Below are 18035 nucleotides of genomic sequence, written 5' to 3'. Positions count from 1 at the left end.
GGCAGAGGTAGATAGATTCCTGACTAACAAAAGAGTCAAAGGTAGCAGGCAGGAAAATGGAGTTGAGACCACACTCAAATCAGCCATGATCTTATTGAATGGTGGAGCAGGCTTGAAGGGCTGAATGGCCTACTCCTGCTCCTAACTCAAATGTTCGTACATATGTTCGCATGTTCAAATGTGGCACCAAAGATGAAAACAGGCTGGCTTAAATACAGATTATTGCCAGGGAGAGAGATAGAGTTGGTAGCTTGGGAACACAGTTTGGAGCATGGACCAAAACAATGGCTTCAGACTTCCCAATTTATAATAAGTTGACAAATAATGTTGATAGAGCTTAATTGGATATCATTGAGTTTTTAATCAACCCACAGTTTTTGAGACTTCAAGGTTTGACATTTGAAATTAACAGGCTTTACTTTTGAAGAAAATTTCAATCAAAAGAAAAAAGCACCCAAACCAAACTTTATGCCATAAATATTTTAGGAAGCTTACCTGTAGAGTACCTCCAGTTACTTTCTCCCAATTAAGAAAATAACCTCGTGCATCATATTTGGCAATAACAAACTGTAGTTTCATACGCTGTAAGCAGTGAAACACAAATGGTAAAGAACAGAAACAAGAAACCGCAATTGCAGTTCACAGCACTTTCTTCTGTTTAAGTTTAAATCTACCATGCAATAGAGCTTACCATTTGGATTAGTATCAGATGATCAAAGTAAGGCAGCATCTTTTTGTGAAGGGAGGGCATGTTTGATTCATCTAGTTGACTTTTTTAAGGATGTCTATAGCATAGTAGATAGAGCAGTGTCCTATAGACATCCAGAAGAATGGGGAGACTATTAATATGCTGCTAACTGACCTACTATGACATTGCTAATTAATAAAAATAATTGTATATCTTCTTGTAACTGTGTTTCTGCTAGTGTTGATGTCATAGAAACATAGAAAATAGCAGAAGGAGTAGGCCATTCAAGCCTGCTCCGCCATTCATCATGATCATGGCTGATCATCCAACTCAATAGCCTGCTCCCGCTTTCTCCCCATTTCCTTTGATCCCCTTTGCCCCAAGAGCTATACCTTACTCCTTCTTGAAAACATACAATGTTTTGGCCTCAACTACTTTCTGTGGTAGCAAATTCCACAGGCTCACCACTCTCTGGCTGAAGAAATTTCTCCTCATCTCAGTCCTAAATGGTCTACCCCGTATCCTCAGACTGTGACCCCTGGTTCTGGACTCCCCCACCATTGGGAACATCCTTCCTGCATCTACCCTGTCTAGTCCTGTTAGGATTTTATAGGTTTCTATGAGATCCTCCCTCATTCTTCTAAACTCCAGCGAATATAATCCTAACCGACTCGATCTCTCCTCAAATGTCAGTCCCGCCATCCCAGGAATCAGTCTGGTAAAGCTTCGCTGCACTCCCTCTATAGCAAGAACATCCTTGCTCAGATAAGGAGACCAAAACTGCACACAATATTCCAGGTGTGGCCTCACCAAGGCCCTGTATAATTGCAGCAAGACATCCCCGCTCTTGTACTCGAATCCTCTAGCTAAGAAGGCCAACGTACCATTTGCCTTCTTTACCGCCTGCCACACCTGGATGCTTACCTTCAGTGACTGGTGTACGAGGACACCCAGGTCTCGTTGCACATTCCCCTCTCTCAATTTATAGCCATTCAGATAATAATCTGCCGTCCTGTTTTAACTACCAAAGTGGATAATCTCACATTTATCAACATAATACTGCATCTGCCATGCATTTGTCCACTCACTCAGCTTGTCCAAATCACACTGAAGCATCTCTGCATCCTCCTCACAGCTCACCCTCCCATCCAGCTTTGTGTCATCTGCAAATTTGTGTCATTGTGCGTATCTGTCTTGAATTAAGAAATAATCATCATAATTTTAGAAAGTGGGCGGCACAATGGCACAATGGGTAGTGCTGCTGCCTCACAGCTCCAGGGACCTGTGATCGATCCTGATCTCAGGTCTATGTGGAGATTGCACGTTCTCCCTGTGTCTGTGTGGGTTTCCTCCAGGTGCTCTGGTTTTCTCCCACTGTCTAAAGACTTGTTGGTTAGATGGATTGGCTACGGTAAATTGTCTGTTTTTGTGTGCATATGAGTGTGTGCCCTGTGATGGACTGGCATCCTGTCCTGGGTGTACCCTGCCTAGCGCCCACTGCCTGTCAGGATAGGCTCTGACTCCCCATGGACTTGAATTGGATGAAACGATTCTGGAAAAGTGAGTGAATGAATTGTAGAAAATATGAATAATGCAGATTTTGTATTTTAGATCATTTAATGTGCTTATCTACAGTGTATGTTTTTTAGTTAAGCAGAGGTATGTTATGCCGATGGAATAACACTCTGGCTAGAAAAAGGAAGGGGAGAGAGAGAGGGAAAAGAGAGGTAGATGGCCTCCCCTCTACAGGCTCCCAACTATCTGAAAATCAGCCCAGTGTGGTCAAATTTCTGTCCACCACAACTGCTGCATGTAAATTACTCAGAACTCAATACAGGACTATGAGCAGACTGCAAACAACCCCGAGACACCAACTGCCACTTTTGGGTTAAAATCACCCCATAAGTCTTCATTAATTCCACCCTAAATATTACAAAAGGACTTTCAAAGTATTGAGTTGGGGAAACCTCTGAAAATGAATGCTGTACTAATGGAATACAGCATTGTCATAGGTGCATGTTTTGGATGAGATGTTCTACCAAGGCTACCTCTGCCCTCTCAGAGTGTAGAAGAATCCTTGGAACTACTTGAAGGTGACCAGAGAATTTTGCTATGCCCTGGCATAAAAGGATCTAGCAATCAAAAATCAATCAATGCACAACCAAAAACTAATTAACTGGGCATCAATTTAATTGTGGGACCTTGCTGTATGGAAATTGCCTGTCATCTTTGGCTACAGAATAATGCTTCACAAATAATTTATTGACTGGAATGATTTTGGAATTCATGGAACGTACTACATAAGTATATTAATGATTCAATTGGCCATATAAGCTCTTGTTTTTTAGATGTTGTGTGGTCACATAAGGCTCAAAAAGAAGAACATGAGGTCCCACATACACAAGAACACCTTTGACTGGAAGTGCATAGGACACCAATTTGGTAATGGTGTTTCAACACACGCACCTAATGGCCACTGGCTTCACACAGAGCAGGGCGATGATAATGTCAATCAATGTGCAATGCTGATTTGAAACCAGCGCTGCTAATTTTGAACTCCACACTGCAGCTCTGATTTGACTTTGTAACTCTTTCGAGTTATCAACAGTCACAGATTGTAACTCTTTCGAGTACATTCACAGTTCTTGGTTTCTGGGAGTGGGACATGAACCCACAACCTTCTGATTCAAAGGTGAGGGTGCTATGAACTGAGCCACAGCTGACACCTTTGATTTGACTTTGTATCTGAACATGACATTAAACAAAATTAAGGATCCCTTATTAGTGTTACTTAAAGAGATTATGGAGTACTTACAGACTAGCTTCTGGATTATTTCTGGCTATTGGTACAATTAATTAATTAATTGAAAGGGAAAACCTTTTAGAACAGAGATGAGGAGAAACTTCTTTAGCCAGAGAATGGTGAATCTATGGAATTCATTGCCACAGAAGGCTGGGAGGCCAGGTCATTGAGTGTATTTAAGACCGAGATAGATAGGTTCTTGATTGGTAAGGGGATCAAAGGTTACGGGGAGAAGGCGGGAGAATGGGGTTGAAAAACTTATCAGCCATGATTGAATGGCGGAGCAGACTCGATGGGCCGAATGGCCTAATTTCTGCTCCTATGTCTTATGGTCTTATGGTCTTATTATGTGTGTTTTTGGAGCTTTCCAATACCTAATGTTTGAATCGGAAAGTGTTCTGGCTGGTCTTGAAGTACTTTGCTTGTCAATCAAAATATTGTGATGAAAGGAACTGCTTTCTGGCGTTGTCAACCCGGTAGACTTTCCATTGGAAATTGAACATGACTGGGAAAATGAAAAGAGGTTGCACAGAGGAAGACAAGCTGCTAGGGAGAGAGGAGGAGGAGGAGGAGGAGAAGGGTGTTTTGCAAAACCACATATGCTGAGAGTCTTCGGGGGTCAATTATCTAACTTCCACTTCAGTGAGGATTCTTGAACTTCAATCCAGCTAATGTAGGCAAAGCATCATAGTTCCAACTCAGCGTGGTGTTGACTTGGAGAGGAATTTGCAGATGATGGTGTTCCCATGCGCCTGCTGGTCTTGTCTTCTAGATTATAGACGTTGCAGGTTTGGAAGGTTCTGTCCAAAGAGCTGTGTTGAGTTACTGCAGTGCATCTTGTCGATGGTATACATTGCTGCCATTGAACGCTGGTGGTGTATATATGAATTTTTAAGGTGGTGAATTGGGTGCCTATCAAGTGGGATGCTTTGTCTTGGATGGGTCAAGCTTCTTGAGTGTTGTTGGAGCTGCACTCTGTTGTAGGCGTTTATTTTTTAAGCCCGAAATCTCAAAGAAACACTCCTTTTTCTGCTGTAATTTTCACCCAAGAACTCCTCTATACTTTACAGGATTTTGAAGGTTCCTTCACTTCTCCTGTGACCAAACCAAGGTGTGCCACAGCTCTCAGGAATTCACGTTGATTCTGTATTCCTGATATTTTCCGATGTATGAGATTTCTTGAGGTCCTTCCACTAGTATCCGGCTAGGCGACCCTCCAACTCTCTTTAAGCACGTTATGATTGTGGACACCCCAGCTCAAGCATGGGCCTTACAGCTTTCTTGCTCAGTGACTCCAAAATCAGAAAACACCCTTGGTTTTCAATAGACTTTTTGTTACTGGTCTACTGGCAGATTTGTCTCTCTACTTCTCAATGCTGCTCCCAGAGTCCAACAGGCAATTCCCGCAGAGTCCTTGCATTGGCACATCTGAGAGGCCATGTAGTGTATCCGCCAGAGTACATCCAGTCTCCGATCATTCGGAAACCAGAAATTCTTGGCCCTTCTATCACTTTGCCGATGATTAAAAGCAAGCTGATGGGGCGGTAAATGACCAGATTGGATTCTGTTTTTTGTGGATAGGACATACCTGTACAATTTTCCACATTATTGGTAGAATACAGTGTTGCAGCTGTACTAGAACAGCTTGGCTAGGGGCGCGATTAATTCTGGAGCACAAGTGGTTAGTACAATTGCAGGATGCTGTCAGGGCACAAAGCTTTTGCAGTGTCCAGTGCCTTCAGCCATTTTTTGATATCATGTGGAATGAATCGAATTGGCTGAGGACTGGCATCTGTGATGCTGGGGACCTCAGAAGGAGGCTGAAAAAGATCATCCATTTGGCACTTCTGGTTGAAGATGGTTGCAAATGCTTCAGTCTTGTCTTTTGCACTGGTGTGTTGGGCTCCTCCATCATTGAGGATGAGGATATTTGTGAAGCTTCCTTGTCCTGTTTATTGTTTCATGATTGGATGTGGCAGGACTGCAAAGCTTTGATCTTAGAGCTTTGCTTTTCATTACGTTTGACTGATATGGCTATCATCATTGAATAGCTGCCAATCAATGCAAACTGTGGGCGGGATGCTTTCAATAGTGCTAATTATGTGAAGATGAGGCAAACTATCCGAATTGAAAGAGTGAATACAGATTGATAGAGATTGTTGGTAGGTGGGTAGAGGGGTGTGGTAAATTTAGCTGTGGATGATGATAGTGGTGCAGCTGGTAGGAAATTCCAAGTGAAGATTGTTCTCCTTCACCTTGAAAATTGTGTCAGATGGTTAAGATTCTTCCAGTATCGCATCCGTACTTTCGAAGTTATGCTCCTAGCCTTGACTACTACAACTACTTCTTCCCACTGTCCCCTGAGCAGATGGCTGGAGGGCCTTCTGTACACCTGCTCCAATGGATGTAGTGTGCCACTTCTTGTCTCCTTGTCATGCACCAAGGCCTCTCGCGCATTATCGGAAAACCTCGGTGCATGCTCTCTTGCACGCTCAGCTATTCTTCAATCTTCACAACACAAATTTAGTTCACATAGAACACCTACCACTTTTTATGGTTACAATGCACCTTCCCTTTAAGAGGTGAAAGCTGTCTTTAAATCGTGCTAGCCACACCCAGTATTGGGCCCCCTGTTGATGAGTGCAGCCAAGGAACAGCATACTTGGCACTGGCTGCATAAAGCAATCATATGAAGGAGCATACAGCACCAATTTGGCATGGTACCTTCAATAAAATGCATGATTGCTGTTCAATTGTGCACTGTGATTCCACACTCCCATTTTCAGGAGTTAATTACCAATGGCATGTGCTGGCAAGCCCTTTTGACAAGGCAGCTCTTATAATCAACCACCTTACTAGCCATGTTTAAGCATTAAAATTGTTCTACCTTTTTACTTTGTCATGATAATCTGTGAGTGACATTTGCTTTTCAAATAACCAAGCTTTGGAGTCACTAAATCCATAAAGTTTGCTGGTAAATACATAAGCAATTTAATTTTATTTTCACGCTAGCATCGCTCATCAATGAGTCAGTGTACTAAAATAAAAGCTGATTTACTTACTTGAAATGACTTAAAATGAAATACTGTTGGAAATGGCTCTCGACGAAGAGTTCTTGATGGTAAACCATCAATATGGCTATCATAGTACAACCAGGGCAGAGTCTTTCGCCTGAGAAAAAAGTAAATTTTTAATATATTTGATATAAATAATCACTATTATTGACCAATAGGTACACAAGAATGTGATAATAACAAAACATGTGGAGGTGGATTTAGAGGTGGGTGGGGACGGGAGGCCAGGCATGGAAATTTTCATGGAATCATGGGTAGAATTTTCCCTCATCATAGTTTCATAGAGGTCTACAGCACAGAAAAAGGAGGGGAGCAGCTGCATTGCAGCATTTAGTGCATTACAGAAGACAAAATCTCCATAAACTGCTGCAATGACAAGCCTTCTATTTTGGGGAACCTGAGCATTGCGATTCACTGCCGGCAAATTAATAAAATATGTTGCATCTAGACCTTCCACTGGGCTCCTGTCACATTGATGATGGGTGGGGATGGTGCGCTGTCAGGAAAATTTCAGTCCATTGTCAGAGTGGGAATGATTGCCTTATTAATTAAGCTAGCTGGCTACCTGCCTCTGTCGGATGGGTAGCTGACGCCATTAAGACCCCAATTCCAGGGACAGCACCTGGAGGGGGGTCATTTCACAGAGCCAGTCCAACAGGAAATACTCAGCAGGCTGAAAAAAGAAACAGCTAATGAACAGGATTTTCCGTTTGGCGGGGATGGGGGTGGGGGGAAGCAGGAGCGGGTGCGGGCAGGTGCAGACCTGATCGCTGCCCACCATTTTACACTGGCAGGCCAATTAAGGTCTGCCCAGTGTATTTGCCGACTCCCATGGATAGCAGGAGTGTGCGGGCAGCGGCAGGCATGCACAGGCTGCTGGGTCCAATGGTGACCCGGCAGTCTATTTAAAAGAAGGCCTGGCAGCCTTTTGTAGGCTGCTCACAATGGCCAGTTGCAGGACGCAGCAGAGGGGTTCGGGTGAGCAGGCCAGGCTGGAGGGAAGGCCAGAAGAGCAGGCCAGGCTGCAGGGTAGGCCAGCGGGGGGCCAATGTGCCCCTTGTTTTTCTGATGACTGCCTTGCTGCCCTCCTCGAGGAGGTGGCAGCACAGCAAAAGATGTTAGTCCCCCCGGATGGTAGGAGGAGGCCCCCCCACATGACCAAACGTGCCTGGGAGGAGGTGGCAGAGGTGGTGAGCTCCCGCGATGTGGTGCGGCGCACCTGGATCTAGTGTCGCAAGCGCTTCAACGATTTGCTGTGCTCTGGCAGGGTGAGTACCACGTTGGCATTGGTGACGGGTAGCTTTATCCTCTGCGGCTCCCATCCCCGCCAAGTCTTAGTGTCGTGACTGCATTGAATCATTGAGGGCATTTTTCCTTTGCTGAGTGGGCAAACAGACAGTGCCCATGCTGAAGTCAGCCTGAGTAGGTCATGAGGAGATGAGTTTTCCCCCGCACCATGTGTTGATCTTAGTCCCACATGACTGGTTTGGGGGCAACCTGGAGGAGCTTCACCTTGGCGCAGACTCAGAACTCCAGGACATGTCCCATTCAGGGTGATGAGATGGTGGGAGGGGAGCTTCAAGGTGGCGTGGCAACAAACCATCTGCTGCCATCTATGCTGCACGTGCTTGCGCCTCCTTGCTATGGGGGGAAATACCGTGTGGTTACTAATGTGATGTAGGCAGCATGTGTCCAAGGGGCTGTTGGGGGTGTGGTGAGCAGACCTAGCATCTCTGTCTGAGTGATCAGCAGCAGTGGGGTGAGAAGGCACTGGAGGCCTGATATGTCCCACTCTGGTTGGGGTGTGCTGTGCGCGAGCAGAGTCCATGTTTTATTTGGCCTAATCAATGCTCTTCTCTCTTTTTCAGGAGAAGAATGCTCATAACGCGGCTGTGAGTGTGAGGACTGGAGGCGGCAGGCACAGCTCTCCATATTAAGCCGTTTCGAGCAGGACACCCTCGAACTGGAGAGGCACCATGCACCCAGGTCTACTGGTGTCGATCAGATTGGGATGCCACGGCCAGGTATTTAAGGCCAACAGTGAGGTCCGCATTATCCTCCCAACAGCCATAGCACTGAAGGTTTTTAAATTAGTAATTGTTGCAACATTGCTGGACCATTGGTTATGGGGGGTTGAGCGCATAATGAGCCGGGGGGGCAGGGATGAACTTTGTCAATGTCTGCACGCTAACTGATCCACTGTCCTTGTTCTTCCTTTCAGCATCATCAGAGCACAGCAGGGAGGAGGAGCAGCAGATGCCCCCTCTCACACCTGAGGGCCCTGAAGTCTCACCAGCGTCACACCATTTCTGCGAGATAGGCACCAGCGCAGATACTAGCACCTTGATGGGATTTAGAACAACAGCTAGTGTCCCAGGGCACAGTGGTGACGGCACTTCACAGTCGCTGGAGGAGCTGGCAGAGGCAGAGAGTGCCCATGGCGCCAGCAGTCGGAGGACTGCAGGGGACCAGGCACATGCTCAATCGGTGCCTGATGATGTGCCTCTGGAGTCGTCTGCGATGCAGCAGGTGCAGGAAATGCAGCCGGGAGTGCGGGAGCATCTGGGGGAGATACATGAGGCTATGCTTGGCTTGGTGTCCGCGGTGGAGGAGTCCATGCGGATACTCACCAAAGCAATGAGCCACATGTCCGAGCGCCAAGCGTACTTCAGGGAGAGAGTGGCGACTCTCGTGGACAGCCTACTCCAGGAGACCCGCCAGGATTTCCTGGGGATGCGCTCTGACCAGCAAGCCCTCACATCAGCAATGACCTCAGCTGGTCACTGCCAGTGTGGGAGATGGTGTGGGCATCAAGCTTCCCAGCTTGTTGCCCATCCATCCACGGTGAGCAGGGAGGTCCGAAGCAACTTCACGTCAGTGCAGCAGCTGCCTGTTGTCTCTGTGGGCTCCTCTCAGGGCGCTCTGGATGAGGGCGCCAGCTCCTCCGCCCCTCTCCCAATGTCCGTATTATCCAGTGAGGCTGTGACGACTGGGGAGATGCCAGGTGTGGAACTGGCAGCTCCCTCCCAGGCGGGCCCAGCACAGGCTCCACAGGCCAAAGGATGACCAGCAAGGTAATCAAGGCTCACAGGACAGCAGGCTGTCTCAGATGCCAATCCGAGCGATGAGGCAGCACCAAGATGTAGCACCCATAAATGAAAGCATAAGGCACATTAGGCACACCATGGGTTTTTCACTGGTGCTTTTGTGTTGGTCCGAGATTAGGTCCCTACTATTTCTTTTTGATTGTTTGCACACTGTTTTCTATTTGTGATAACTTCTGCTTCATGCCAGATGTCTGACCATGGCTGAGGGTGCCTCGTTTCTTCTGCATGTGTATGTTTAAGAAAAGTGAAATAAGTGATTTTTTGGACATTCAGCTTTATGTACAGGCCCTTAGTTAGTGCTGGTGACCTGGCAGATTTTGCACTTAGGTGTCAAGTATCGAGGTGGCAGCCCAGGCTTGTCTTGGTGGTCCATCTGTGTTGTGCTAGCTGAAGGTTCGTTGGATTAAAGCATCCTGGGTGTCCCTGCCTCCCTGCAGTATGCCTGGGTCAGCATCTACTCCCTCAGCATTTCCCTGTGCGTGCTCATCCTTGGAATCACTGCTGGACTCATCACGTGCAGCCGCAGACACTGCGTTGACGTCTTCATCGTCCACTGCGTCCCCCCCTTTCCAGCACAAGATTGTGGAGAGCACAGCATGTAACCGCTATTACCGACACACGATCTGGGGGGTACTGGAGTGCGCTCCCTGAATGGTCCAGGCACTGGAAGCGCATTTTGAGAAGAGCGATGGCTTTCTCCACCACAGCCCTTGTGGAGGCGTGGCTCCTATTGTACCACTGCTCAGCTTCTGTCCTTGGGTGGCAGAGAGGTGTCATGAGCCACCTTCTGAGGGGATAGCCCTTGTCACCCAGCAGCCATCCATCAAGCCGGGCCGGAGCACTGAAGAGCCCCAGCACCTGGAAGTGTTTGAGGATGTAGGCTTCGTGGGAGCTACCTAGGTACCTTGCACAGGCTTGTAGAATCAGCATCCTGTGATCACACACTATCTGCACGTTCATGGAGTGGAAGCCCTTCCCGTTGAAGAAGGCACTGGGCTCACCTGTTGGCACCTTGATGGCCACATGTGTACAGTCTATAGCAACCTGGACATGGGGGAAGCCAGCAATGGCTGCGAAGCCTCTGGCTCAGTGTGTCTGGCTTGCCTGGTCCCAATGGTAGTGGATAAAGGTGGATACCCGCCTGAACAGAGCATCTGTAACCTGCCTGACACAATTGTGGGCAGCTGACTGGGAGACACTGCAAAGATCACCCACCGAGCCCTGGAAGGAGCCAGAGGCATAGAAGTTGAGGGCATCTGTGACCTTCAGAGCCATTGGCATGGGATGTCCGCCCACACAGTTAGGGGAGAACTCAGGCCCAATTATCTGACAGATGTAGTTCACTGTCGCCCTTGACAGTCGGACCCTCCTTCAGCACTGCACCTTCGACATATTGAGGTAACTGCTTCGCTGCCTGTATACCCTGGCAGCAGGATAGTGGCGTCTTCTGTGGCCCCTTCCACATTGGACTACCTCTTGGACCTGCATCCCTTGCACCTGCGCCTGTCCTCCCAAAGGTGGCTCCCCTGGAGGCTGAATGTGCACTCCTGGCCTCGTCCCCCTTCTAGCCCTCCCTTCCTCCTCAGAGGAGCTGCCTCCAGTGGACAGATCAGATCCCATACCCAGGTTAAGGGAAGGCTTCCTGAAACCTGTAGGCCCAGAAAAGATTCCTCATTGCAGAGTGCTGAGCTGAAGGTTAAGAGTCCAGAAAAAGCTGCTGGGATCCATTCTGAAGTACTGCAGATCACACAGGCAAGTTTGAAAAACTTTCACCAATAAATACTTCACAGAGCAGATTCACCACCTCACTGAGCCCTCTTATCCTGCCCGTGGATGAGGTTAATACAAATGTCTCCTACCCGCCTGCCCGTTGTTCCCGCGTACCGACCCGAAGATCGCACGGGCGCCGAAAAATCGGCATTAATTGAAGACTAAAGGGCCTTAAGTGGCCCGTTAATTAATGGCAGGTGCGCATCGGACTTCATCGCTCGCCCGCCCAGTGAAATACCGCACGTCATTTTACGCGCAGAGGTGCGGGACCCGCCCCCCACACGTCAAACAGAAAATTCTGCCGAATGTTTCAGGCTGTTGACCTTTCATCATTCGCTCTTCGTAATTAATTAACATCCTATTGTTTTGTTCTATTTACTGTGTTGCACTTTTTAAAATACTGCAGGTGTTTCTGAGATAGAATGTTAAAAAACCCTGAATTATTTTGAAAGCCAAAGACATTTTCAGAATGTGTCAGGCTTTACTCTAAAATTGCGGTAAGGCTAACAGCACTCTCCATTACTTATGTGTAAATCCGATAACAACTTCAGGCAAGTGCAGAAGCAGTTACATATGACAGTCCAGAAAATAACATTCAAGATGCGCTGCTGCAGCATAAGCTATACAAAAGTGACATCTTGCTGTCTGGCTCCCCATTAATATGTATTGAGCGGTTTGAAGTTCTTGTACTTACATCACAGATTTGCCTTTTCAATGGCATTATGAGTATTATTCATTGTCAACCTCTCTGACACTGAAAATTAACTTTTTAAAATGTGGATTCAACATCCTGGGGTTTACAATTGACCAGAAACTGAACTGGACTAGCCACAAAAATACCGTGGCTACAAGAGCAGGTCAGAGGCTAGGAATCCTATGGCGAGTAACTGACCTCCTAACTGCCCCAAGCCTGTCCACCATCTACAAGGCAAACGTCAGCAGTGTGATGGAACACTCTCCACTTTCCTGGATGAGTGCAGTTCCAACAACACTAAAGAAACTTGACATCATCCAGGCCAAAGCAGCCCAGTGGATTGGCACCCCTTCCACAAACATTCACTCCCTCCACCACCGATGAACAGTGGCAGCAGCGTGTACCATCTACAAGATGCACTGCAGAAACTCACCAACGCTCCTTAGGCAGCACCTTCCAAACCCACGACCACTACCATCTAAAAGGACAAGGGCAGCAGATACATGGCCAGAATTTTTCGCACGCCGTGCGGGCATATGCATGACATACTTGAGCGTAAAATAGCGCATGTTGAGATTGGGTGAGCATCGGCAACGTGTCCACTGACAATTAAGAGGGCTATTAAGCCCATTAACGGAACAATTAACTGGGATTTTTCACTGCCCTTCCAACGTTACAGTTGGTGGGCGAATCGGCCATCCAGCCTTTGCTTTTTTCTGGATTTTAAAATCTATTGAATTTAAATTCTTCAGCTCCCTGAGGCAGCTCTCTGTCTTCAGGGAGCTTTCATTCTGTGCCGCCCCGTACCCGTGCCAACTTCAGCGCTTGCCCTGCTCCTGCCACCAAGCCAGCAGCATTGAGTCTTTCAGTGTGCCTTTCATGCCAGCTGGCCATTAATTGGCCAACCAGCATGAAATTGCAGTTGGGGGCCGATCGCTGGTGGTGGCCCATTCCCCAGCCACTCCCGGGTCCACCAATCATGGCTGCCCACCGACCTGAAATTCCTACCCATGGGAACACCACCACCTGGAAGTTCCCCTCCAAGCCACTCGCCATCCTGAGTTGGAAATATATCGTCATTCCTTCACTGTCGCTGGGTGAAAACCCTGGAACTCCCTAATGGTACTGTGGGTGTACCTACACCACAGGGACTGCAGTGGTTCAAGAAGGGGGAGGTGGTGGCATAGTGGTATTGTCACTGGACTAGTATCCCAGAGACTCAGGGTAATCCTCTGGGGACCCAGGTCTGAATCCCACGGCAGATGATGAGATTTGAATCCAACAAAAATCTGGAGTTAAAAGTCTGATGATGACCATGAAACCATTGCCGATTGCCGTAAACACCCATCTGGTTCACTAATGTCCTTGGGGGAAGGAAATCTGCTTTCTTTACCTGGTCTGGCCTACATTTGACTCCAGACCCACAGCAACGTGGTTGACTCTTAAATGCCCTCTGAAAAAGGACACTTAGGGATGGGCAATAAATGCTAGGCTAGCCAGTGACGCCCACATCCCATATTATAAAAAAGGAAACCTCATCCAAGGGCAGGATGAGGTTTCCAAGGTTAATTTAAAAAAAGATAATAATGCTTGGACACAAATTTCACCATCCATATGTTTAGGTGACTCATTCTGATGCGTGGGTGTTTTTTCCAGATTTTAAAATCTGTTTTTATTGAAGTTAAATTCTTCAGCTCCTTGAGGCAGCTCTCTGCCTTCAGGGAGCTTTCAATTCGTGCGACCCCGTGCCCGCGCTGACTTCAGTGCTCGCCCTCCTCCTGCCCCCACCCCGGCAGCGCAGGTCCTTTCAGTGAGCCTTTCATGCTGGCTGGCCGTTAATTGGCCAGCGAACACGAAATCGCGGTCGGGGGCCAATTGTGGGTGGCGGTCAGTTCCCAGCCGCTCCCAGGCCTGCCAATCGCAGTCACCCGCAGCCCAAAATTCCTGCCCATGGGAACACCACCACCTGGAAGTTCCCCTCCAAACCACTTGCTATCGTGAATTGGAAATATATCGTCATTCCTTCATTGTCGCTGGGTCAAAACCCTGGAGCTCCCTCCCTAACGGCGCTGTGGGTTTACCTACACTACAGGGACTGAAGTGGTTCAAGATGGCAGCTCACCACCACCTTCTCAAGGGCAATTAGGGATGGGCAATAAATGCTGGCCTAGCATCCCATAATGAATAAAAAAAAAATTCACATTCCTTCAGCTTGTAATTGTAGTTGGAGTTTTAAAAGCAATGACATATTTTTAACTTTTTCTGTTTCTTCTCCCTTCCTTAATCCAATCTTTCTTGTCCTCTTATTACTTGCTTTCTTTATGTTATTATTTACATCTTACCTCCTGTGGGGACTCCATTCCAGCACCTACATCTCTATCACATCCATTCTGATGTTGCAACCTTTTGTACCTGCTCTTCTTATTACCTCAACCATGATCCCCCCACCGTGGTTGACAGGGCTCGCAACCATGCCATTTCCTGTAGTTCTGCTCTTACCCCTTCCCCTCCCTCCTAGAGCCATGATAGGACCACCTTGTCCTCACCTTCTACCCCACCATCCTCTGCCATTTCCATCACCTCCAGCATGAAGCCACTACCAAACACATCTTCTTCTTCTTCCCTTTCAATTTAGCATGCAGAAGGTACTGCTCCCTCTGTGATACCCTGGTCCACTTCTCAATCACACCTGACACTCCATCCTCTTTCCTGGTGTAAGTGCAGCTGTCCTCTCACCTCCTCACTGTCCAAGGCCACTCACAGATGAAACAGCAATTTATGTCTACCTCTTTCAAGTTAGTATACTGTATTTGCTGCTCACAATGCAGTCTGCTCTACACTGGGACACCAAATGCAGATTGGATGATCGCTTTGCAGAATACCTCTGTTCAATTTGCAAGTGTGACCCCGAACCTGTCATTTTAATCCTCAGCTTCCTGCAGTGTTCCAATGAAGTTCAACATAAGCTTGAGGAACAGCATTTTTAATTTTTTTTTCAACTGGGGGGAGACAGTATAGCGGTAATGTTGTTGGACTAGTAATCCAGAGGCCCAGGCTAATGCTACAGGGACATGGTTTCAAATACCACTGTGGTGCTGGTGAAATTTAAATTCAATGAATAAATCTGGAATATAAAGCTAGCCTCAGTAATGGAGACCATGACAACTATCATCAGTTGATTTGCTAATGTCCTTTAGGGAAAGAAATCTTCCATCCTTACCTGGCTGATGGGCAATTAGGGATAGGCAACAAATGCTCAGTTATACAGACTCGAAACATTATCTGTATTCCTCTCCGCAGATGCTGTCAGACCTGCTGAGTTTTTCCAGGTATTTTTATTTTTGTTTTGCTCACCTTGTCCATGATGGCTACATCCCATGAAAGAAACAGAGTTAAGCACTTTACAGCCTCCTGGCTTTTAGTGAATGATGCATTTGTACTTTAAGGTCCCTTTGCTCCTCTACCCCACCTGGACTTGCATCATCCAAGTACTATGTGACCTCCCTATTCTTCCTGGCAAAAGGTACTACTTCACATTTATTTGTGTCGAGCTTCATTTACCAATTATTTTCCCATTCTACAAGTTTATTAATGTCCTCCTGTAATTTGTTGCAGTCCTCCTCAGTATTGACTATCCTAATTTGGAGTCATTTGCAAATGTAAAAATTGTGTTTTTGATTCTAAAATCCAAATTGTTCATGTAAATTGTGAACAGCTGTGGTTCCAGCACTGATCCTTGTGGAACAGCAACCTCCCACCTTCTGCCACTCTGAATACCCTTTTACTCCCACTCTTTGCTTTCTATCTTTAACCCAGCAAGCAATCCATTCTGGAACTTGTCCCCTGACTCCACAGTCTCTGACTTTATTCATTAGCCTATTATGGAGCACGTTATCAAAAGCCTTTTGAAAATCCAGATAAATTACATCAACTGCATTACCATGGTCTACACTCTTCAAAAATATTTAATAAGGTTGGTCAAACAAGGTTTTCCCTTTTAAAATCCATGCTGACAATTCATTATTCTATTTTTCTTTTCTAGATGTTCTTCGATTCTCTCCTTTAGTAAGGATTTGACAATTTTCCTACCATCGATGTCAAGCTGACTGGTCTAATATTGCCTGGACACATTCTGTCTCCCTTCTTAAATATAGGAATTACATTTGTTATATGCCAGTCATCTAGCACTACACCTTTTTCATAAATGATTAAATATGAATAACATTGCCTCTGCTATCTCTTCCTTAGTTTCTTTAAAATTACGTAGCTGTAATCCATCTGGAACAGGGGTTTTATCTTGAGTTTATTTAGTTTAGTCCATACATCCATATTTTTTATTGTAAACACACTTATCTGATTACTGATCTCATCATTCAATGTCATGACTCCCTGTTCTAGCTCCCTGGTAAATACTGAAGCAAAATACTAATTTAATATTTCTGCCATCTCTGTCTCATTACTTGTGGTATTATCTTGTCTATCCCTTACAAAACAAAAACAAAAATACCTGGAAAAACTCAGCAGGTCTGGCAGCATCTGTGGAGAGGAGCACAGTTAATGTTTCGAGTCCGAATGACCCTTCAACAGAACTAAGTAAAAATAGAAGAGAGGTGAAATATAAGCTGGTTTAAGGGGGGGTGGGACAAGTAGAGCTGGATAGAGGGCCAGTGATAGGTGGAGATAGCCAAAAGATGTCACAGACAAAAGGATAAAGAGGTGTTGAAGGTGGTGATATTATCTATGGAATATGCTAATTAAGGGTAGAAAGCAGGACAAGCAAGGTACAGATAGCTCTAGTGGGGGTGGGGTGGAGTGAAGGAATCAAAAAAGGCTAAAAGGTAGAGATAAAACAATGGATGGAAATACATTTAAAAATAATGGAAGTAGGTGGGAAAAGAAAAATCTATATAAATTATTGGGAAGAAAAGTTGGGGGGGGAATCGGAAAGGGAGTGGGGATGGAGGAGAGAGTTCATGATCTAAAATTGTTGAACTCAATATTCAGTCCAGAAGGCTGTAAAGTGCTTAGTTGGAAGATGAGATGCTGTTCCTCCAGTTTGCGTTGAGCTTCACTGGAACAATGCAGCAAGCCAAGGGTGGACATGTGGGCATGAGAGCAGGGTGGAGTGTTGAAATGGCAAACGACAGGGAGGTCTGGGTAATGCTTGCGGACAGACCGAAGGTGTTCTGCAAAGCGGTCACCCAGTCTGCGTTTGGTCTCTCCAATGTAGAGGAAACCGCCTTGGGAGCAACGAATGCAGTAGACTAAATTGAGGGAAGTGCAAGTGAAATGCTGCTTCACTTGAAAGGAGTGTTTGGGCCCTTGGACGGTGAGGAGAGGGGAAGTAAAGCGGCAGGTGTTGCACCTTCTGCGGTTGCATGGGAAGGTGCCGTGGGAGGGGGTTGAGGTATAGGGGGTGATGGAGGAGTGGACCAGGGTATCCCAGAGGGAACAATCCCTGCGGAATGCCGCCGGGTGGGGGGGGGTGAAGGGAAGATGCGTTTGGTGGTGGCATTATGCTGGAGTTGGCGGAGGATGACCCTTTGAATGCGGAGGCTGGTGGGGTGATAAGTGAGGACAAGGGGGACCCTATCATGTTTTTGGGAGGGAGAAGAAGATGTGAGGGCGGATGCGCGGGAGATGGACCAGACACGGTTGAGGGCCCTGTCAACCACCGTGGGTGGAAAACCTCGGTTAAGGAAGAAGGAGGATATGTCAGAGGAACTGTTTTTGAAAGTGGCAACATCAGAACAGATGTGACAGAGGCGAAGGAACTGAGGGAATGGGATGGAGTCCTTACAGGAAGCGGGGCGTGAGAAGCTGTAGTCGAGGTAGCTGTGGGAGTCGGTAGGCTTGTAATGGATATTGGTGGACAGTCTATCACCAGAAATTGAGACAG

At 46.7% G+C, this 18035-nt stretch overlaps 1 protein-coding gene across 1 annotated transcript in view; it reads right to left on the bottom strand.

Moving 5' to 3' along the window:
* Window positions 1-18035, bottom strand: part of tmem67 (transmembrane protein 67) — a 292510-nt gene that overhangs the window by 177191 nt on the left and 97284 nt on the right. Inside the window, exons 8-9 of the mRNA XM_078541238.1 lie at window positions 6554-6662; window positions 496-582 (exon numbers count right to left, since the gene is read on the bottom strand). Of these exons, the coding sequence (XP_078397364.1) occupies window positions 496-582; window positions 6554-6662 (196 nt within the window). The remainder of the gene's footprint in view (window positions 1-495; window positions 583-6553; window positions 6663-18035) is intronic.

This window comes from Cetorhinus maximus, chromosome 4 (assembly GCF_964194155.1).
Source record: "Cetorhinus maximus chromosome 4, sCetMax3.hap1.1, whole genome shotgun sequence".
NCBI classification, from domain to species: domain Eukaryota; kingdom Metazoa; phylum Chordata; class Chondrichthyes; order Lamniformes; family Cetorhinidae; genus Cetorhinus; species Cetorhinus maximus.
The sequence above is the reverse complement of the archived record's forward strand: the minus strand, read 5'-3'. Positions and strand labels throughout refer to the sequence as shown.